Here is a 23,502-nt window from a genome sequence, read left to right as displayed (position 1 = left end):
GGTGTTGCTATGGTGACCATGACTGAGATAAGGCGGGCTTTACCTAGCAAAATTTTAGATGACTGGAGCCGAGTGGTTTGGTGACGAATATGAAGCGAGGGCCACCAAGACAGCTACAGGTCAAGTGGGGTGGCATTGGCTTGGTGACAAAGGTATATTTCACTGGTCATCCCCAAAGCCAACTTCTACTTTGGCCGCCTTTCCTTCCAGTTCTCCGCTGCCAATGACTGGAACGAATTGCGAAGAAAAAAAAAATCACTGAAGCTGGAGACTTATATCTCCCTCACTAACTTTAAGTATCAGCTGTCAGAGCAGCTTACCGATCACTGTACCTGTACACAGCCCATCTGTAAATAGCCCACCCAACTACCTCATCCCCATATTGTTATTTATTTTTGCTCTTTGCACCCCAGTGTCTCTACTTGCACATCTATCACTCCAGTGTTAATGCTAAATTGTAATTATTTTGCCACTATGGCTTATTTATTGCCTTACCTCCCTAACCTTACTACATTTTCACACACTGTACATAGATTTTTCTATTGTGTTATTGACTGTACGTTTGTTTATCCCATGTGTAACTCTGTGTTGTTTTTGTTGCACTGCTTCGCTTTATCTTGGCCAGGTCGCAGTTGTAAATGAGAGCTTGTTCTCAACTGGCTTACCTGGTTAAATAAAAGTTAAATAAAAAAAWAAAAAAWTTAAACTGCAGGCTAGTGACATTTTTTGAAAAGTAGTGTCGATAAAGAGGTTATAAATGAGCTTATATGTGTTTTAACTATACTTAGAACACTTATACTACTAAGTTAACCAATTAAGTCAGTGGTGAAATGCATGCTGCTGTACTTACTCGTGGGGTTGTCCATGTATTCATTCACTGCCTCTGTGGTGGTGATGGAGGCTGAGTTGTGGTTGTTGAGGTTGAGGCCCAGCGGCTCCTTGCGAGGCTTCTCTGGAGAGATAGGAGGTACCAACCTGGGTTCATCCTCCTCTTGGGGGAAGAGGTTCTTGGCTCTGGCCGCTATGGAGAGCCGCGACCGAGAAAGGATGGCTGTCTTGGCGGGGGGTGGAGCCTCTGGTTCTGGTTCCTTGGGTTCTGGGACTATACTGGGTTTTCTGTGGAGCACTGGTCTGGGTGCTGGGGTTGGGATGGAAGGAATAAAGGGAGTGGAGAAAATGGAGATCGCCCCCTGGTAATTATTGCCATTACTGGGCTTCTTGATTGAGGGCTTGGGGGCAAGGGCTGGGGCTGGTTTGGCTGAAATCACAGGGGGTTTGAGGTGCACGTTCCTGGGTAGAGGCTCTGGTTGTTTAAACTCTGGTTCCCCATCGCCCTCCTGGCTCTCAAAGGCCTGGATCCGGGCCCGGATGTTACGTTGGCTGTGAAGGGCGGCCATGTCACCGTCCTCGTCACCTTCCTCACTTTGTTCGCTCCCGTCAGTTGGCGTCTGATTGTCACTAGCGTCACTAGTGTTCTGGTCGCATTGGTCCTCGGGACAAAACACATCTAATAGTTCCTGTAGGTACTTCCCCGAGGGAGGAGCCTCGACTGCTGTGTCATCTACAGAGCTGGAACCACTGTCACTGAGCCTGACCAGAGTCTGAACTTTGACCTCCTCTGTGGTTCTCTGTTTGCAGGATTTGGAACGAGGAAGCGGGATGGGACGTTCAGTGGCTACTGGGACTGTTGAGGAGGGGACTGTAGGTTCTAAGAACGTAGTGATAGTGCTGGGTTCGGAAGGTTTTATTGGCCCATCCCATTGTACAGAAACAGATGGAGAGACAGACCGGGTGTTTGGGATTGCACAGCTGGAATCTGTTGGGCTGGGTTGGGCTGCGGCTGACTTGGGGTCAGTTTGGTTCTTAGTGTTAGTGGCTGTGGCGTCTACTTGGATAAGACCAGAATCAGATACAGCTGTTGCAGTGGTAGAGTCACTGTGTAAAGGCTTGGGTAAGTATGACCTTGGTGGCTTTTTTGGCTTTATTTTCACTGAGAAGGAAGAGATTATAAACAATACATTTAGCCTATACTCACACCACTTAGATGTATAAAACAAACAAATGAAAACTTGGACTAAAAAGTTACATTGTTTTAGTCGTGGTAATACAAGGATATGATATTTGCCAACTATAGAGTTTTCGTGACGTTGTCAGCCAACCCATCTGTAATCATCATTCTCATAAGCCTCACCTGTAGATTGTCTCTTCTCGATTGGCTGTGAGGATGCAGTGCATTCTGGGCCAGCGGCGGTGTCGTCCTCCACAGGGTCGGTCTGCGTGGCGATGGCCGTGGATCTCCGGGGGGCGGCGGTCGGCGTGACAACGGTCTCCTGGGTCTTCTCCTTAATCACCTGGTCATAAGATGGCGGTGGCTAAGACACGAGAGAGAAGGTACACACACACACACACACACACACACACACACACACACACACACACACACACACACACACACGTTGACCAAGCAAATGTGTAGCGGTGTGATTATTATAACTTGTATTCTACATGCAAGCTTGCTACCGTCCTACATTGACGTCCTATAGTAGTACAACCAAATTATATGTTTGCTTTGAAAGTAGTTCAATCTCAAACATTACACTGAAAACTGTGAAAGACACAGGAACATGGTAAGGTTAAAATGGTAAAAGTTCAAATCCATGCAGAACACACCCAAACTGAACAGGCCAAGAACACACACCCTGCTGTCTCCCCTAGTATTAGAGGCTGATGTTAGTTAAATAAACAGTACCTGGGTATCTGATTGGATGCTCCCTCCCCAGATGGGTTGTGAGGGAGGCGGGGCTGCCGTAAATCCCCCAGAAGCACCTGGGAACCAGCCGTTGGCAGCGAGCGGCTCGGCTGACAGGATGGTGATCTCTTGACGTCTGAAAGACAAACAAGTCCATTACGCACAATACAGTAGACTACCTCAACCAAACGTGACATGCAACAGACTGTTGACACTTGTCTTATGTTGACAGAAAGCCTTATGTAGCCATCATTTGTCATAAATCATTATATAGCTTTTTTAACACCATATGTGGCCATAATTTTGTTTTTGTTAATATGCTATTTTATAGACCATATTACTTTATTTAATGGTTATTCACCAGTTGAGTCGAGGACTGTAAGTAAGTCAACATTAATATCAGTAAGTTTCAAATGAAAAATGTGTATTGCACTGTAGAGCACAAGCTCTTTGCCATGGTGCACTTTACCTTGAAGCATTTGGTGTTTGATTTTTGGAATAATGAGAGTAGAACTTTATTCAATCAGAGAGCTACAGACAGACTATGAAGTATTATGAAACTCCTCTGTTTACTTTACCTTCTGTCTCTGGTCTGTTCACTTTGGGTGCTGGTTCTCGCTGTGAGAGAAAATTATATGAAATTAATCTCTTTCAATCTGATATGTAATGAATTGAAAGAGACATTAAAAAAACACATGGGGGATTCAATCATGTACAATAGCTATATACCAGAGGAGGCTGTTGGGAGGAGCTATAGGAGGACGGGCTCATTGGAATGGAATATATGGAGCAGAGTCAAACACATCAATGTATGGAAACCACATGTTTGACCCCGTCCATTCATTCCATTCTAGCCATTACAATGAGCCCATCCTCCTATAGTTCCTCCCACCAGCCTCCTCTGCTATAGACAGACTTTAAATCGTGCTAGGTACAATATAAAAGTATGAGAATATACCAAATAATGGACAAACTCCACAATGAGAAACTCACTTCGCTTGATGGCAGCTCGTATTGAGGACAGAGGTCCTTGGCTGGAAGAGAGAAGAGTTACCATTGAGGAGAGGAGAGTTTGACTGGACAATAAGATTTCTTACATTTATACAACCTGAGAAAGCAAAGTATAATGCTGGCAAGAGTCAGACTCCACCGGATTACTACACTGGACAGACAGTGCTAATTATCCACAAGCCAACCAGCCACCTTKATAGGCTTGAACCAGGACAGAGGAATTCTCAACAAAAATAAATGACAATCTCAGCAAATAATCCTGACATTTGAAAACATTTCATTGTCATCCATAGGCATCCTAGATTTCAGTATATGATAAAGTAAAAGAGATAATAYATACCCCTTTACCTCTAAAAGACCTGAATAAGTGCAGAGTAACACCAAAGGATRATAAGAGTGTTGATAGTTGCATCAAACCTCTTTAGCTGCAGTGGTCCTCTCTGCACTGCAGTTGCCACTGGGACGGCCACATCCTCTATCTCACTCTATCGTCAACTCCAATCCACACAACACAGCTACCGCTGCATACTGCAACCAAAAGAAGAGCCTACCTCCGGTACATGCGCCTGTTATACACCAGTAATCAGAGTGAGAATGAGACAAGTACCAGAGACGCAGGCACAAGAAAGAGGACAATCATTAAAAAGCCCTTTGAAGAGTTCAACCCCGCTTGCAACTTTCCACAATCCCGCTCCAGAAAACCCTTAAAAACGCAGCAGGACGCAGATCCAATCCACTGAATATCCTTAGGCATCGTCCATCTGTTACTGTAACAATGACTCAGAAATAGCCCAAGTCTAACACCTCCTCCTCTGGCCACCACATACATCTACCAAGCCCAGTGTGGCGTCCAAAAGTGCATCCTAGCAAAAAACAATCACTTCCAGCTGATCACCACTATGATCGAAATACTTCACCTACCAAGCCCGGTGTGGTGTCCCAAAGTGCACCTCTGCAATATAACGACCCCTCTTGCTGATCTGATTACCCAGGTCTGATCTGACTTCCTGACTAGTGTAGTGTTGGAGCTGACACCGCACCCCTCCCARGCTGTGCCAGAATATGTTCCCAGAAGGGCCAACTCCACAGTCTCAACGGAACGGGGTCTTGTTCATTAGGGCACACAATGGAATATGTTTTAAAACATTTTTGCAACAGAAAACMAAAATGTCTTATTGGACAATTCCAGGTGGTCCCTCCAGGTTTCTGTTTGCGTATGGTGCTTAATGAACAGGATCCAGACCAGACCCCCATAGGCCCAGCACCTTCAACACATCCTGCTCATTAACTGAACTGGAGATGTGATGTAAACCATCTGGAGAGGAAGACAGCAACACGCCCCCCTGCCTCTCCCACCACAGCACTATGTGGATAATTAGGACGATTAGCTAAGACCATAAACAAATAGAACAATAGGGAGGTTAAACGTCCAATAGTTGATCAACAAAAAAAAGGTTTGTATTGGAACAAGTTGACGTTTGCTGTACTTTAACATAGGAGGCTGGTGGGAGGAGCTATAGGAGGACGGGCTCATTGKAATGGCTGGAATGGAATAAATTGACGTATCAAACACATCAAACATCTGGAAACTATGTTTCACTCCGTTCTATTTATTCCATTCCAGCAGTTACAATGAGCCCTTCCTCCTATAGCTCCTCCCACCAGCCTCCTTCTGTGTCAATACCCRGGATTGGAAGACATTGAAAAGGTGCTGAGTTTTAATGAGTTATCTAGGTAGGGTATACCATGTTGTGAAAGAAAGGTTACAGGGTTGGAGTCAGTTTACTGAACTGAAATGGAATTGACCCTAACCCTGGACGGTAACCAACTTGGCTCTGGGGGCGTCTACAACTGAGTCAGTGTGGTTTTGTCCCCCATTCAAAAAGCTCTGACCTTCGGACACAGTGGACACAGTGTCCAACCGTCCGTCAAAGAGGATGGATCAGCACATTGTTTGCTACCCTGCACCATTCACAACGCTCCCTCAACAGCGCTGCCTGTTAAAGAGACAGTGTTCTGGCCACTGCAGCCCTGACAGAGCCGTGGAGCAACAGAGGTGGCTAGGGAGAGCTRGAACAACCCAGTGTTTATACTGGACCACGCAACATTATCACAATATTAACACGTTTCCTTCTCTGTATTGAGCAAGACAGACATATTGAAAATGCTCAATATGTAATTCAATGAGATGGATAACTTACCTGGAATGAAGAGCCTCAGACTTATTTCTCTCTGTTCGATCTGAAAAGAAAAGTAACCAGCGTTTTCTTTTTAAACRGTCACATTTGAAAGATCAATTTCTAACTAAGAAAATACCCTCATTTTGTACACAAACAAAGCAAGCTGCTGGTACGACGACACRGGACAAGTGAACAAAATAACTATGGACTTTGCATACCTTCTTGCCGTTCAAAAACTTGAATAACTACATTCAGCTGGCTCAACATTCTAGTCTGTTCTTGATCAACCAGTTACAAAGAATGACATTGACATGCAAATAGCAAAAGCATAAAAAAAAAAACATTTCTAAACACAAATAATTGTTTTGTTAATGCTCTCATCTTTATTTCATCAAGCCAGACATTATATCTGAACCATGATCTGTATAGCTACAATCTCAAAGAAAATCATATGCAAATAGGGGACCATGAGCAATATGTATGGAAAGAATGGCTCTCCCTCATTCTAAAATGACCTCTCCCTCATTCACACATTCAATGGCTTATTCTGGACGCCTGACATTTCAGGGTCACGTCTAGATGGGATACAGCTTTTGTCAAATTGACGTTAATTAAAAGTGGAATTATTTTTCATTTTAGCTAACCCTAACCCTTTCCCAACCTTAACCTAGTTCCCCTAACCTACTACGTTAATGTCCTAACCTGCTGCGCAGGTTCTCCTAAACCTACTATGAAAAATAAAATGTTGACAAAAGCTTTCTGCCTTCTAGACAAACCACATTTCAGATGGAGTGAGCATTCACCCAGGACATGCTGTACAGGTGTCATAACTGTGTCATAAGTTGTCATGTGTCATGTCTTATTTCCATATATGAAATCTTCACAAAAGATACTGAACAGTTATCATTCCAAAATTATGTCATCAGATTTAAGATATGTTAGCTGTATGTATTTGAGATACTGATCAATGGCTAGATATTMATCTTGTAATTCTCCAAAGCGTGTATGATTGAGGCCCAATATCACAGTACCACTATACCGTAGCCAACCCTTTTTTGTCTCTGAAGTGGGATCAATTCAAAGCAAATCAATTCTGATTGGTCACATACACATATTTAACAGATGTTATTGTGGGTGTAGTGAAATGCTTGTGTTCCTAGCTCCAACAGCACAGTAATATCTAACAATACACAACAATAACAAAAAAAACTAAAAACTGCAAAATTGCTTAGGAGCTAGAAGCAGAGCTGCCATGTCTGTCAGCTCCAGTGATCACAGGTTCAAAGTCATACAATACACTTGAATTACCTGTATTATTTATTTCCTTCACTTTCAACCAGTGACCAGGTTTTCATACTCAAACAATAGATGATGATCTGACTGAGTGCCACGACTGGAGCTCTCTGAGGAGGTGGACTGGCTAGTGGTCCACAGAGCACAGCAGCTAAGCAAACATTTACATTCATTTGACTATACTAGAGTATATGAGTGTATGAGGCCTTGGCGCCATAGGAACTCAAATAAAATCAGACAAGTAGGTCATATGAGGATATTAGAATCCCTTTGTGTTAAAAATCATGCATTAAGCCATCTTAATATTTTGATGCTCATTTTTGCTAGCATCCTGCTAAAGACCTGACGCCATCGCCTCATTCTCTTACAACCAGTATAATACTGTTACAATGTCTAACACCACACTTGCTATCTGCCATATGCTACTGCCTCAAACTTATGTTACRGACTCTACTGAAAGCTACTTTGAGGAAAAATGTACTTTCTATGCCTGTGCTATGTGGCTGTCCCACCTAGCTGTCTTAAGATGAAAGCACTAACTGTAAATCGCTCTGGAAAGGGGGGTCTGCTAAACAACTCAAATGTAAATGTAACATTTTTACCTCACTATGAAACAAAAAAGATAAAAGGAAGTAACAGTTTGTTAGTGAATCAAATCCTCAGAGACATTTTCACACATTTCTTTGCACTTTGGTCTGTGAGAGACTGTTACAGTGACAGAGGCAGGTAAACAAAGACAGAATGGAGAGAGATTTTCCAAGAGGAAATCGTTTGACATTTACATACCGGTAGATACAACGCCAAATACACACTGGTCAAAGGCAAGTGCAATGGAACAAATGAATAGGATTCAATATCTAGTGGATTTTCAATATTCAACATGCGCTTCATTTACAAGTTACCGAGCTGTCAGTTGGAATACAGAGCAATCCCTGCTGAAAGTATTGTCTATAACCTACTGTGAATTGTACTGACAACATCATCTCACAGCGAAACATAGCAACAAGAGATGCTCCTACCTGTTAACGTTTTAAACACATTTCACAAATGTCCCCCAAAATGGTGTGTATTATTTCCTTCAAGTCCCTCCCTACTTCTCCATGCTGTGTGTTGCTGTGTAAAGAAACAAACTCCATGACCACAAACGACAACAGAGAAAGGGAGGGGTCTCTCTCTCTCTCCCTACGGGCTGGTGTGTTGACTTGGCCAATGTGATCAAATGGAATGTGGCCATTCAGGAAGTACCACTCTACTGTCACTCTCCTGCTCTACTGAAAAAGTTCAATGGAACACTACAAAAGAAATGACCCTCTGCTCTGATCTGAAAAGGCACAGTTCACACAAAATACAAATATGCCAGGATTTCTTCTGGCGTTGCTTGTTACCAACTGAACTAGGTCATTTATGTTATTATAGGGGTTGTTCTGGGTTTGTTCCAGCCCAACACCTGTGCTTATCTAACAAAATCAAATCAACATGTTGTCTTCCTGTGTCAGAGAGAGCACAATACTGTGTGTCTTTCTGTCCGTCTTCCCTATTGGCAGGGTGTTAATGGTGGGCACACCCATTCTGACGCTACATCTCTGTTAGCCAGATCCTTGTATTTCCCTATTGTAGCACCACTCCCTGCTCTGGAAACATGCATAGCTCTATTATTTGGTCATCGGTCTACGTTAGTGTTAGAAAGTAGGCTACATATTAAAGACCTTGGCATACTGTGAGACTATGTTTTGCTGGATTAGAAGGTGGAGTCAACTGTTACTCCATTCCAATCCATCATAGATAGTACATCCGGACATAGCGCCACATCATTTTAGTAATTTACCAGACGTTCTTATCCAAAGCGACTTACAGTAGTGAGTACATACTTTTTCGTACTGGTCCGCCCGTGGGAGTCGAACCCACAACCCTGGTGTTGCAAGCGCCATTCTCTGCCAACTGAGCCATAACATATCCTCTTTTCTAGAAGTCACTCAGCAGGACATGCGACCATTATGAAACACTTTCACATTTGATTTGAAATAAGATATAGCTGTAGAAACCAGGCAGAAAAGCACTCCATCCATAGAAGTATTTTCATTAGATACTTATTATTGCTGGCTTAGTGAAGAGGCTCAACCCTCTTTCTCTGAGTGGTGGGAGAGAGACATTTGCCAGGTCATGGACTCCTCCTTCAGAGGGCTTTTTATGGACAGGTTATGACAGGTTATGGACAAAGACACAATAAATGAATAAATAAAAATATAAGATTAGATTAATAGCCTCTTGAATATGAAATAAATATCATTAACACCAAAAAGAAGCAACAAAACAAGAGAGGATGCAAAACAACGGTCTGTAACTCATTAAAGAGAAAARAAACAGAGATATGGTTTTAAAGCTGATTTGCTTGCTAAAAGACCAGCTACAATAATAACCATTGAAGAGAACCCATACAGAAACACCACAAAATGACTCACTATGACACATGCTAACATCACTCAGAACTGGGGCAGCCCTCTGTACAGAACAAGTGGTAAGAGGGAGTGTAGAAAAAAGCCTCTCTCTTAATATGCAAGCTAGGCCCAGGACTTCAAACCAACCAGAGAGGTCAGAAGTAAGGTTACATCCCATGGAGGGTGGGGCTAGGCTATGAAGGCACAGCTGTGTGGAGACAAGGAGCTAGTTCCCATCCCTAGTCAGTCCATAAAGAAGCATCTTCCTCTATATCCCGACCCCGGCAACATGGCATGKTCAGGGAACGTGATCTCTCATATTCTGGGTTTATTTACACAGAGCAGGAATCGCTGCTTCTTCCCAAAACCCCATTCGACTTCCAGGGGTTTTCATATCCTTGTATCCTACTTCCCACACAGGCAGAACAGACACTGATGTCCTCATAGGGTAGAATCAAAGTCTTCCCTATAGTTTCTCAAAGGGAGTGTTTCAAATGATTTAGGGTGGGCTGGGGGTTAATGGCTGGGTAAGTGGGTTGGTGGGTGAACGCAACAGCTGCACATTAACTGTGTCCAATCCAGAGCCATTGTGGGTCAGTTTTGAGAGATGTTCTGTAGGAAGTCAAACCCGTGGACCAGACAGGTCAGTTTTGAGAGATGTTCTGTAGGAAGTCAAACCCGTGGACCAGACAGGTCAGTTTTGAGAGATGTTCTGTAGGAAGTCAACCCGTGGACCAGACAGGTCAGTTNGAGATGTTCTGTAGGAAGTCAAACCCGTGGACCAGACAGGTCAGTTTTGAGAGATGTTCTGTAGGAAGTCAACCCGTGGACCAGACAGGTCAGTTGGACTAGCCAGTAGAAATAAGGAACCAAGTCAATATTGTGTGTCAATTATTGAACATAATTTTATTATGTTAAACTATCTGGCAGAAATACATTTGTTTAAATTGTATTCATTTAGCAGACGCTCTCATGCAGAGCGAAATACAGTAGTGAGTGCATACACTTTCATACTTGTTTTGCACTGAGCACAGCACAACCCTCCCCCCCATGTGAAGCACTATGAAGACAGGTCAGTTGGACAAGCCAGTWGAAATATATTGTGTCAATTATTGAACATCAATTTATCATTATTATCTTTAATYAATGATAAACTATCTGCCAGAAAGAGTGAAGCATTCTGGGTGATATTGAAATACCAGCTTTTGTGCACTGCACATCTATTTTCTCTGTTGAGGTACTACAGTACATTAATATGTACATCTCATTTGCTACAAGGGAAACAGGCTCTGCATTAATATTTGAGAGCCTTTTCATCACACAAAAGAAAATAGTTATTTCACAGCTGTCATTACGCTGCCTCCATGTGGAGTCAAATTGATAAGTAATGAATKTGTCGACRTCGAGTGGGGAAGCGAATATTTTACAACGGGACAAAAATGGGACGAGCCAATTAAAATCTAATATGCCTTTTTGGAAATAGACAGTTTAATTGCCAAATACTAATGATGGTTGGATTTGTATTAAGTGATAAGCCTCAGCTAAGGGAGACACGATTCTTCAAAGGAAGACAAAATATGAATTTCTCCTTCCTCCATACTCCTACAGCCACCCGAGGGTGAGAGAGACACAGAGAAAGAGAGATGAGGGGGTCTAAGTTATATATATATATATATACACACACACACACACACATATATTCTGCTTGGAATAATAAACAGCCAAAGTGGAACAGATATGTCTACGAATATAAAAACATAACATTGTGAATGTGGAGCGCTCTATCCTTGCATGAAAAACAGACAAGAGGAGACAGACATGTTCATGTCACCTATGAATAACACGGTGTCAGGGGCTGATTCTTAACATGACTCATGTCAAGACATGATTAGGTGATGTCAAAGAGGAGTCATCCATGGATGTTAGGGGGAGATGACAGTCTAACGGAGATCTTGCTCAATGCAAGGAGATTAAAYTTTGGCCAATTGAAAATGCCGATGAAGAACAGTRTGCACAAAGTAATCATCAATGATAACATATGGCATCATACGGTGCACGGAATATGAGTCATATGAGATAATGTATATTACTCTTAAAAAGTGACAAGCATATACTGTATACTGAAGCCTTAATAGGCTATCCAGCTTGTGGACAGAAAATAACTTCATATGATATAGCCTAGCTAGCCTACACACATGTGCAGTAGGTTGGCAGTTGGCACCATTATCAAGTTACAAGACAACAGTTCCTGTTTGCCTGTTCAATCACTCTCTACACAGAGTCAACCCACCTGCCCATAGGATCAGCCTGATCTCCCCGTACAGACAGCTGCAGTTAACCCAGGCCTGAACTAACACACTGGCATGGAGGCTTGTGTTGGGTGGGTGGGGTGTGTCTTTACTGGGAAGTCAGGTGTTGCTCAACAGGTGTTGCTGCTTAATTCTTCCCTAACTACACTAGGAAGGTCTAAATCCTTCTATGGGTCCCAAACACATTGTTAGATTGTAAATTGCTCGGCATAGAACCATGTTTAGAACCAGAATTCAAAGGCGAGGGAAAGTTCAATATACCAACAGCCATTGAAATGTAAAATAGTAAACCAAATGCAATGACTAAAATCAAATCAAACTTTATTTGCCAAATGCGCYGAATACAACAAGTGTAGACTTTACCGTGAAATGCTKACTTACAAGCCCTTAACCAACAGTGCAGTTCAAGAAGAAGAAAATATTTACCAAGTAGGCTAACACAATAAGAATAACGAGGATATATACAGGGGGCACCGGTACCAAGTCATCGTGCAGGGGTACAAGCTAGTTGAGGTAATCTGTACATGTAGGTGGGGGCGAAGTGACCATGCATAGGTAACAAACAAACAGCGAGTAGCAGCAGTGTACAAGAGGGGGGGTGTCAATGTAAATTGTCTGGTGGTGATTTTTATGAATTGTTCAGCAGCCTAATGGCTTGGGGGTAGAGGCTGTTGAGGAGCCTTTTGGTCCTAGACTTGGCGCTCCGGTACCGCTTGCCGTGCGGTAGCAGCGAAAACAGTCTATAACTTGGGTGACTGGAGTCTCTGACAATTTTATGGGCTTTCCTCTGACACCGCCTACTATATAGGTCCTGGATGCCAGGAAGCTTGGCCCCAGTGATGTACTAGGCCGTTCGCACTACCCTCTGTAGCGCCTTACGGTCAGATGCCGAGCAGTTGCCATACCAGGCRGTGATGCAACCGGTCAGGATGCTTCCGATGGTGCAGCTGTAGAACCTTGAGAATCTGGGGACCCATGCCAAAACTTTTCAGTCTCTTGAGGGGGAAAAKGTTTTGTCGTGCCCTCTTCACGACTGTCTTGGTATGTTTGGACCATGATAGTTCGTTGGTGATGTGGACACCAAGGAACTTGAAACTCTCGACCCACTCCACTACAGCCCCGTTGATGTTAATGGGGGCCTGTACCACCCGCCTTTTCCTGTAGTCCATGATCAGCTCCTTTCTCTTGCTCACATTGAGGGAGAGGTTGTTGTCCTGGCACCACACTGCCAGTTCTCTGACCTCCTCCCTATAGGCCGTCTCATCATTGTCGGTGGTCAGGCCTACCAATGTTGTGTCGTCAGCAAACTTAATGATGGTGTTGGAGTCGTGTTTGGCCACGTAGTCGTGGGTGAACAGGGAATACAGGAGGGGACTAAGTACACACCSATGAGGGGCCCCAGTGTTAAGGATCAGCCTTGGCAGACGTGTTGTTGCCTACTCTTACCACCTGGGGGCGGCCTGTCAGGAAGTCCAGGAAAAAGCCTACATACATGTATTCATTTACAACCCTTTCTCTTGATCTACATGATGATTGTGTGGCATAAGAGATATGAATATGAACACATTTTAGAAGTGATTTCATCTGGAAATAAAACGACAAAAGCACAAATATACAGAGCCAAAATGAACAGGATCAACCTGTCTGCCAAGTGCCAGTGGTTTTCCAGATGCATTTCCAGCAACACAGTTAGCACCAAATGACACAGCTTGGCTGGCATGAGATGAGGAATATTTTAAGTGTCGGGACATGTACAATTTGTTGTGTCATCCTTCCTGTCTGGCTGACAGAGTTTCAGGGTTTTCCAGCCCATTTCCTTGTGACTGTAGCACTGTTTACTGACTGCTGTATCTGATACACACAGGTAGTTGCTACCAGCTGCTATATAAAAGTAGAATTTCACTGAATGACAGTGAGAGCATTGTGTCAACCATAGCAGCTGGATACTGTACTGGTGCAGAACAGAACTAGGGTTTATTTCTATATAGCACTAGAAACTGATTTGTTGCTAGAAGGCATGAGAGAAGTGAGTACGCAAACTCGGGTTTGCGTACTATTATTATATWTTTTTTTATATAGATACTTCTTGGATTTTTTTTATGTGAACAATTATTATTTTAGGAAAATCGCTAGCTGCAACAGAATACAATCGTATGAAGGAAGTTAAAGGTAGTTTTACGAGCCAATGCTAACTAGTGTTAGTGCAATGACTGGAAGTCTACAAGAACAGTTAGCATACTAGCTGTTCTTGTTGATTGGACTCTACCATCGGAAGTAGTAATTTTCAGATAAACTGTTTATCTCAGTGTCAATTTAAATGATCAAAACCAGATAGAAAGCAGGTAGAAAATATATTTTAGAACTAACAATCAAATAAAAGCTAGACAGTCAGGGAGAATATCATATTTTAAAAACTGGGCATTCAATGCACATGCCCATTGATTTTGTTATAATGTTTGAGCAGAGGAACACAACATTATGCCTGTGCCATTAAACCCCTACAACTCATCCAGAACGCCGCAGCCCGTCTGGTGTTCAACCTTCCCAAGTTCTCTCACGTCACCCCGCTCCTCCGCTCTCTCCACTGGCTTCCAGTTGAAGCTCGCATCCGCTACAAGACCATGGTGCTTGCCTACGGAGCTGTGAGGGGAACGGCACCTCAGTACCTCCAGGCTCTGATCAGGCCCTACACCCAAACAAGGGCACTGCGTTCATCCACCTCTGGCCTGCTCGCCTCCCTACCACTGAGGAAGTACAGTTCCCGCTCAGCCCAGTCAAAACTGTTCGCTGCTCTGGCCCCCCAATGGTGGAACAAACTCCCTCACGACGCCAGGACAGCGGAGTCAATCACCACCTTCCGGAGACACCTGAAACCCCACCTCTTTAAGGAATACCTAGGATAGGATAAAGTAATCCTTCTCACCCCCCCCCTTAAAAGATTTAGATGCACTATTGTAAAGTGGCTGTTCCACTGGATGTCATAAGGTGAATGCACCAATTTGTAAGTCGCTCTGGATAAGAGCGTCTGCTAAATGACTTAAATGTAATGTAAATGTAATTAGCCATGGCAAAATAAATAGAATTGCTGGAAATTAGCTTCAAAACTGCAACAAAAAATATCTCAGCTCAATGGAATGGAACAATTTGTAGAATTGCATAACATTTGCTTCACAACAACAATAAGTTATATGAATKACATTTTCTGCTAAATTGTATCATTTCCTACACACTTCACCATATGTTTCATGATGGAACACTGTTCCAAGTTGTCATGTTCATGGGTTAAAAGGTAAAAGTCCACGTTTTGAAATTATATTGCCCCAAAGTGTCAAACACATGTAGCCTACTTCAGGAGACGCTGTATCAAAATTACAAGAGGTTGACCTTGACGATAGATTGTTGACTAGTGGACATACCTGTTGCTTGATTTCGGTTCCGTATATCCCTCAACTCTTCCGCCTCCTCTTCTCTTCTGGCTTCAGCCATAGGAGATGAGAACACTGCGGCGCCTGGTAATTTCCGGCAAATTAGAACCGTGTCATTAAAAAAACTATTGACTGAGGTGGGAAATTAATTTGCCTTGTAAACAGTCTCGGCTGGTGCGTAAAGTTGGATCTTTACGAGTTGAGAAAACCCGAAGTAGTCCTACGCCGTCCACAGAGTATAACTTTCTACAACTGTGTTTGTGTTAATGTAATTTTGTAGAATATGAGGGGTAGTTAGGCTATAGCTCCCTACCTTGTCCGCACCGACGGTAGCCCGAGACGAATGTCAACAACAGGAACTGAATTGTCTGGCAAAAGCAGTATCACAAATGGAGATAGTGCCCCGGAATTGAGAACAACTGAGTGGAGTGGAGTTGACTGACCGCAACAAAAGTTTCTCTCCTCACCACAATGTCTGAGTAAAACCACTGCGACCCGAACAAAGAATTGTAGCCTAACGGAGTGAGTGGTCACAGTGTTCTCTTGTGCGTATTTGGGAAGCTGTTATCCATAAAACATTTTAAAAAACAACATCCAAAGCACCGCTATTTGCCCATAGATACCCAGACAGCCGCCCATAGTGATGATGCTAGTTCACCTGTCATTCAATACATGTTACGGCTTGCAGACTGGCAAGAGCTGTTTTTGTTGTTGAATCACATACAAATGAAAAGGCAGCATACTACTTTACATATTAGCCTACTAACTGGGTTGAGTTGTGTAAAAACAAATGTTGTAGTTATTTAAGCTAGAAGTAATGATTAGATATGCAAATGTAAATTTTTCTCTTCAAGGTAATCTGATTTCCATACTGTATGAACTATTCCCTCCCACCCTGTTGCACCACCAGTGTGTGACTCGCACMTGACTCGGGTGAAGACAAGACAGTCTCCCACCTCGTCTCCTTGGGGCATGGTAGTTCCACAGGTATTATCTTGTTAGACAAAGAACAGTTAGCCAGTAAAGACCACTCATTTACAGCAGAATGGTCTGACTCACCACAACCAGCCTCTGACCGTGTGTTTGACGATGATAGTTTGGTTTTGACATGGCTGCCTAAAGTCGACCTCCAGTGGACAAGTCTTCATCACACCTTTGATCATGAGTAAAAACATAAAGACTGACTTTTATATCTATTGTGAAGCATAGACCAAAAAGCACATACATTTAATACTATCTTTATTACAGTATAGCCTACCATTGTATCTAGGAAATCAAATGGCTGAGGTAGTATTTTGAATCCTATTTTGGGTGTTTCACATCTATTAATTARTCCCCAAGTTTGATATTTGAATATTGGCACACAGTCCAAACACATATGTTCTCTACAGCACAGAGACAGAGAAATACCACTGAGACTGTCTGAAGGACTCATAGTAAACTGAGCAATTTCTCAGGAGATGTACTTCAAATTATAAGCACTAGATGTCCCCATCTACCTTGTTWATTTCTACTAGCCAGCACCTGCCACAGTTCAAATCAAATGTTGTCACATGCTTCGTAAACAACAGGTGTAGACTAACAGGAAAATGCATACTACAGCCCTTCCCAACAATGCAGAGAGAAAGAAAATAGAGAAATAATAAAACGTAATAATAAATACACAATGAGTTGGTTGTTTACAAAGGCATCAGGTAACCATAAAGTTCAGGATAGACAGTATTTTTATGTAAAAAAAAAAAGTTTAAATGATACATGTGTGCATATACTTTTCACAATACACAATGTGCAAATAAACATTTTCTACAATGTCAATTCCTCATCCGCTATGAGAAGTCTATCACAGGTTTACCTCGTTTTTACAACAGAGACTAATAACACGGCGAATAGCTGCTCCAACTCGTGCCCTGTGACGAGAATGGCAGCTGGCACAGAGCTCCTTAAAACAGGTGACACTGTTAACAGTCCTGTTCAGTCATGGTTGTTGATCTMCTAACAGGATTTGGGTGGACACAGTTGTYTATGTTTGTATGGTTTTACATTGCCATTCAATTATTATTGTTTAGGATGGAATAGCCTAGTCCTTTGATCATATGGGCTAGGCAGGATAAAAARAGGTGTTGAAATACAGGGCTAAAATCCTTGTTTTGTATAGAAAACAATTGTGTGAAGGGCAATCACTCACAGTGCATTGACTTCTCACACTGCTCTCACATTCACAAACTAGTGATGGGTCGTTCGCGAAACAAGTCGGCTCTAAGAGCTCTTGTAGCTCTTGTAGGTGAATGTTGGGAGCCGACTCGCATATCAGAAGAGCCAAATCTATTTATAAAAATATTTTCAAAATTAAGATATGAATAATCAAAAGATTTAAATGAATAGAATTAACTAATTCAAATAACAAAAAAATGTATAAAATAATATAGGCCTAWATGCTCAAGCATTCGTTCTGACTGTCTGCTCAGACTAACAGCCTCACCTGTTGTTCCTGTCAATCAGACACACCGTGTCAACCAATGAACCAAAGATGCATGAGGAAGGGCCGAGCCAACTCACTCACAGTCACACACTTAGCAGCCGAGGAGAGAGAGGAAGGACAGCTGTGAAAACAACAGCTGGAAATGGAGCGGCAAGCACAGTAGAACATTTGGATATATTTTAATAATGTAGACAACGTTAGAAGCACAGTGTAGAATTTGCCAAAACAAAATCTCATATAAGCCGGTTCTATGCACAACCTACACACGGCATATGCGAACTGTGCACCCAACTGTGAAGCTTTTTGTAGCGGAGCTTCGAGAAACTAGTGGCCTGCTAGTGATAGTGGTGGAGCCAGCACCTTCCACACGTGGAGATGTATCCACTCAGTCAAGTAGGCCTACTTCGTGACTCAACAGCACGCAGATCTTCTATGGACAGTTTAGCCAAAGTCTATGTCCTGTAGCAAAACAAGGCCAAATTGAATTGCAATTGGCTAAAATGATTGCCACCGTTTCCAGCCTTTATCGATTCGTCTGGAGGACAGAGGTTAGAAATATAGCAATATCTAAATGGCTGAGAGTCCAAGAGTCCAAAAAGCTACTGCATGTCCCTTACGACTGCTGCAGACATCAAGGGAAACCACTTCTTAATAACTCGTTACATGTCCATTCATTGAATCTTTCGATGTCAGCTGTCTTTCTGGACTGCTTTGAGTTCAGCGACAGAACCACCTCGAACTTGGCACGAGGAACTGTTAGAGAAGTGGCCAGAGAATGGGAAGTTAGATGGAAAAGTAGGATCTGATTGTAGTTGCGACAATGCAGCATAAAATAACCAAGCCATTACGTTTATTAAATGGACCCATCATCCTGTCATTGCCACACAATCAACCTGAATTGTAAGAGGTATGCTTTGAACGGTGATGTAAGCCCACTGTGGACAAAGTGAAGCAGCTGTGGAATACTTTACATCACAGGAGCACAGTAGGTTCTGAAAGACGAAAGTCTACACAACGCCAGATTGGGAATGCCTTAGCTGAGGCAGCTACACAAGACGTACTACAAGGTGGAATTCAACATTGATATATATGTTTTGAAGCGGTTTTCGAGTGGTCAAGATGCCATCTCAGCCTCCAGTATTTATGCTGCAGTAGTGTATGTTGTCGGGGGCTAGGGTCAGTCCTGTTAATCTGAGTATTGCTGCACGTATTCCTCCTGTCTTTCCGGTGTCCTAGTGTGAATTTAAGTATGCTCTCTCTAATTCTCTCTCTTTTTTCTTTCTCTCTCTCGGAGACCTGAGCCTAGGACCATGTCTCAGGACTACCTGGCATGATGCCTCACTTGCTGTCCCCAGTCCACCTGGCCGTGCTGCTGCTCCAGTTTTCAACTCTTTTCTGCCTGCGGCTATGGAAACCTGACCTGTTCACTGCGATTACAATTATTTGACCCATGCTGGTCATTTATGAACATTTGAACATCTTGGCCGATGTTCTGTATATACATCCACCCGGCAACAGCCAGAAGAGGACTGGCCACCCCTCATAGCCCTGTTCCTCTTCTAGGTTTCCTCCTAGGGATTTTGGACTTTCCTAGGGTTTATCCTACCAGTGCTTTCGACTGCACTTGGCTTGCTGATTTGGGGTTTTAGGCGGGTTTTCTGTACATGCACTTTAGATAATATCAGCTGATGTTAAGAAGGGCCTATATAAATAAATTTGATTTGATTCATCTCACCCCTGCCATTAGTCCAATGCACCTGTTGATGCTCTGACCTAAAGAGGAATGGGAGGGTAGTAGGAGGTTGCAGAGTCCTGGAAACCCTTGAGCAGGTCACTGTGGAGATTCAGTGGAGTGAGGTACAGTAAAGCAGTTATTATTTAATCCAATAGTATTATACAGTGGGGAGAACAAGATATGTGATACACTGCCAGATTTTGCCGGTTTTCCTACTTACAAAGCATGTAGAGGTCTGTAATTTTTATCATAGGTACACTTCAACTATGAGAGACGGAATCTAAAACAAACATCCGAAAATCACATTGTATGATTTTTAAGTAATTAATTTGCATTTTATTGCAAGACATAAGTTTTTGATCACCTTCCAACCAGTAAGAATTCCGGCTCTCACAGACCTGTTAGTTTTTCTTTAAGAAAGCCCTCCTGTTCTCCACTCATTACCCTGTATTAACTGCAACCTGTTTGAAACTCGTTACCTGCTTATAAAGACACCTGCTCCACACACTCAATCAAACAGACTTAACACTCTCCACAATGGCCAAGAACAGAGAGCTGTGTAAGGACATCAGGGATAAAATTGTAGAACCTTGCACAAGGCTGGGATGGGCTACAGGACAATAGGCAAGCAGCTTGGTGAGAAGGCAACAACTGTTGGCGCAATTATTAGAAAATGGAAGAAGTTCAAGATGACGCGTCAATCATCCTCGGTCTGGGGCTGCCATGCAAGATCTCACCTCGTGGGGCATCAATGATCATGAGGAAGGTGAGGGATCAGCCCAGAACTACACGGGAGGAACTGGTCAATGAACTGAAAGAGAGCTGGCCACAGTCTCAAGAAAACCAATTAGTACACACCCTATGCCGTCATGGATTAAAATACTGGCCGCGCACGCAAGGTCCCGCTGCTCAAGCCAGGGCATGTCCAGGCCCGTTCTGAAGTTTCATGCCCATCTGGATGATCCAGAGGAAGAATGGGAGAAGGTCCTAGTGGTCTGATGAGACAAACAAAATTGAGCTTTGGTCTAAAACTCCACTCGACGTTTTGAGAGGAAGAAGAAGGATGAGGTACAACCCCAAGAACACGATCCCAACCGTGAAGCATGGAGGTGGAAACATCATTCTTGGGGATGCTTTTCTTGCAAAGGGGACAGGACGACATGCACCGTATTGAGGGAGGATGGATGGGCCATGTATTGCGAGATCTTGGCCAACAACCTCCTTCCCTCAGTAAGAGCATTTGAAGATGGGTCGTGGCTGGGTCTTCCAGCATGACAACGACCCGAAACACACAGCCAGGCCGAAACTAAGGAGTGGCTCCGTAAGAAGCATCTCAAGGTTCTGGAGTGGCCTAGCCAGTCTCCAGACCTGAACCCAATAGAAAATCATCATTTGGAGGGCTGAAATCCGTATTGCCCAGACGAACAGCCCGAACCTGAAGGATCTGGAGGAAGGTCTGTAGGGGAGATGGCGACTAAAATTCCACTGCTGCAGTGGTGGTGTGCAAACCTGGGTCAAGAACTCCAGAGAAACGTTATATCTCTGTAATTGGCAAACACAAGGTTTCTGTTACCAAATATTAGTTCTGCTTTTCTATGTATCAAATACTTATGTCAGTGCAATAAAATGCACAATTAATTAACTTAAAAAATCATACAATCGTGATTTCTGGATTTTTGTTTTAGATTCGCTGTCTCACAGTGAGTGTACCTATGATAAATATTACAGACCGTCTACATGCTTTTGTAGTAGGAAAAACCATGCCAAAATGGCGGCAGTGTATATCAAAATACGCTTGTTTCCCCACTGGTATATAGATATAATATGAGCAGTAGATGACCAATGTAGTATCATAGACAAACATGACCTGAACTAATAAGTACCTGTATACTTCTTTCTTTTCAGCTATGTGACAGCCTCAAAAATGATACTCCTGTGTAAGGGTATGCAGCGAATCACAGCCAGCCACCAGAGAGAAGCAAATGTAACCACAGGACATGTGACAGAGTTGTTGGACACCCTATGTTCATCAATGGACAGAAAGTTCCACAGAATGGAATATAATCACGTGCTATTAGAAACCGCTGCACTTGACACCAGGTTTAAGAAGTTAGCCTTCAGTGATGCCAGAGCGATTGATGAGGCTCTTCAAAGAATAACCTCAGCAGCAGGGAGGGACAGCCCCAGCAGTCAGCTGGCTCAGGCACCAGGAAGGAAGAAGAGGGATCAGATGGAGCAGGAGGAACAGGAAGAAGAGGGATCAGATGGAGCAGAAGCACCAGCAGTAGTGCCACAAACATCTGCTGTTTGGATGCTGTTTGATGAGAGAGCAACTGGGGATGCAGCACGAAGGAATCTCTCAGCAGATTCCATAATTGAGGTCCGATCCTATTTGGAGGAGCCCCTTGCATTTCTGAATGCAAATCTCTCATAAAAGCAAAATATGGTCAGCATTGCTGTGTGCTGCTGGTTATAACATGACAATAAAGAAGAGAGAGAAAAGAGGGACCAGTTTAATGTTTTAAGTGGGATGCTGCAGTTTTGTACATTATTTATTTTTCTTTGATATGGTGCAATATTCTATTATTATGTTGTTCAGATTGTATTCATTTTGAATTGTTACATTTATATGCACTTTGTTTATATACCTTTAAAAAGTTATACTTTAAATGCACATTTGTAATAGCATCCTTCTTTTTTACATTTATTTCAATTTGTGGGATGATGCAGTTTTGCAAATTGTTATTTATTTTTCTTTGATATGGTGCAATATTCTATTATGCTGTTCAGATTGTATTTGAATGGTTAGATTTATATGCACTTTGTTTATATACATTAAAATGATTAATAGCTTTCTTTTTCATAACAAACCAATGCATTTTTAAATACATTGTGGTTAAGGTAGAGTATGATTTCATTTAATMATTTAATTCGAATTGTTTTAACAGCAATCATAGKCAAACTATCGCAAACTGTTTGACTTGAGAAAATACATAACATATATTTTTTTAAAGAGCCGTTTGGGAGCCAAAAGAGCCGGCTCTTTTCAGTAAGCTGTGCCGAACGAGCCGGTTCACTGAAAAGAGCCGGAATGCCGATAACCATCACAAACTGCTGTGGGCACAAAGAGGGAGGAGCCTAAGCTTAGTGTGCGCGTAACGCTCACCTATGTATACACTACGTACAGTAAGCAGACTGACTGGTTGGCGACCTTGTTAGCTAAGTAGCTTATATCTTTACTTTTCTAATAGAAGGTGACATTAAACCAGGGAAATCGAACAACGTTCTGCTGGAAAATTAGTGTTTTTCAAGAGGGTTATGCACTTTGGTGTTGGAAAGACGCTCATAGGAAAGTAGGGTAACGTTAAAAGGTTGATTTTGCTCCGCATCTTGAAGCTGTGCGGTGTTGTTACACGAAGTCGGCTACTTGCACTTCTGAGACTCAGCCTACGGTACGATATTTCAGTTGGTCTTCTTACACATAAGTAGACTACAGCTAATGTATTGTTTGTAAATTACGGATTTTAGAAAGTAAATAACTTGGCAAAACATTGTTCATGTATTTTGCTGCTTGTCAAGTGACACGTTTACATGTCGGTTGTTATCATGGGGTTGTCTTTTTAAAAACATGTATATCAGAGTGACTTGTCATCTGTCCTGGGCACATTTCTCAGAACAAGTTTAAAAGTATCTGTCTATACAGCTTGATTCTTGCAAATGCCTGGACACAATCTGTCACCTTTCATTCACGTGACATTTTGCTAAAGTTTATTGCTGAAGTTATCCACATGTTAATGCCGTGGGGCCCGACGAATGTGTTTAATCAGAGCCACGAACATAAAGTACATTTGGCATCTACTGTAACATAAGTCATAATTATTTGTAG

The 23,502-nt window shown here is 42.6% G+C and overlaps 1 protein-coding gene across 2 annotated transcripts in view; it reads right to left on the bottom strand.

Moving 5' to 3' along the window:
* The window catches only part of LOC112074839 (SH3 domain-containing protein 19), a 26,747-nt gene extending 10,753 nt beyond the window's left edge, over positions 1-15,994 (bottom strand). The window contains exons 1-8 of one of the 2 annotated variants that reach the window (XM_070440695.1): positions 15,716-15,994; positions 15,394-15,486; positions 5,962-6,001; positions 3,743-3,783; positions 3,328-3,367; positions 2,750-2,885; positions 2,192-2,372; positions 851-1,990 (exon numbers count right to left, since the gene is read on the bottom strand). In XM_070440695.1, the coding sequence (XP_070296796.1) occupies positions 851-1,990; positions 2,192-2,372; positions 2,750-2,885; positions 3,328-3,367; positions 3,743-3,783; positions 5,962-6,001; positions 15,394-15,463 (1,648 nt within the window). In that variant the 5' untranslated portion in view covers positions 15,464-15,486; positions 15,716-15,994. Of the gene's footprint in view, positions 1-850; positions 1,991-2,191; positions 2,373-2,749; positions 2,886-3,327; positions 3,368-3,742; positions 3,784-5,961; positions 6,002-15,393; positions 15,535-15,715 lie in introns of those variants that run through there. The other variant, XM_070440696.1, reaches the window with a different exon arrangement.
* Between the last annotated feature and the right edge of the window lie 7,508 nt (positions 15,995-23,502).

This window comes from Salvelinus sp. IW2-2015, unplaced genomic scaffold, assembly GCF_002910315.2.
Source record: "Salvelinus sp. IW2-2015 unplaced genomic scaffold, ASM291031v2 Un_scaffold2844, whole genome shotgun sequence".
Taxonomy (NCBI): Eukaryota; Metazoa; Chordata; class Actinopteri; order Salmoniformes; family Salmonidae; genus Salvelinus; species Salvelinus sp. IW2-2015.
Note: the sequence above shows the minus strand (reverse complement) of the source record. Positions and strands in the feature narration are given on the sequence as shown.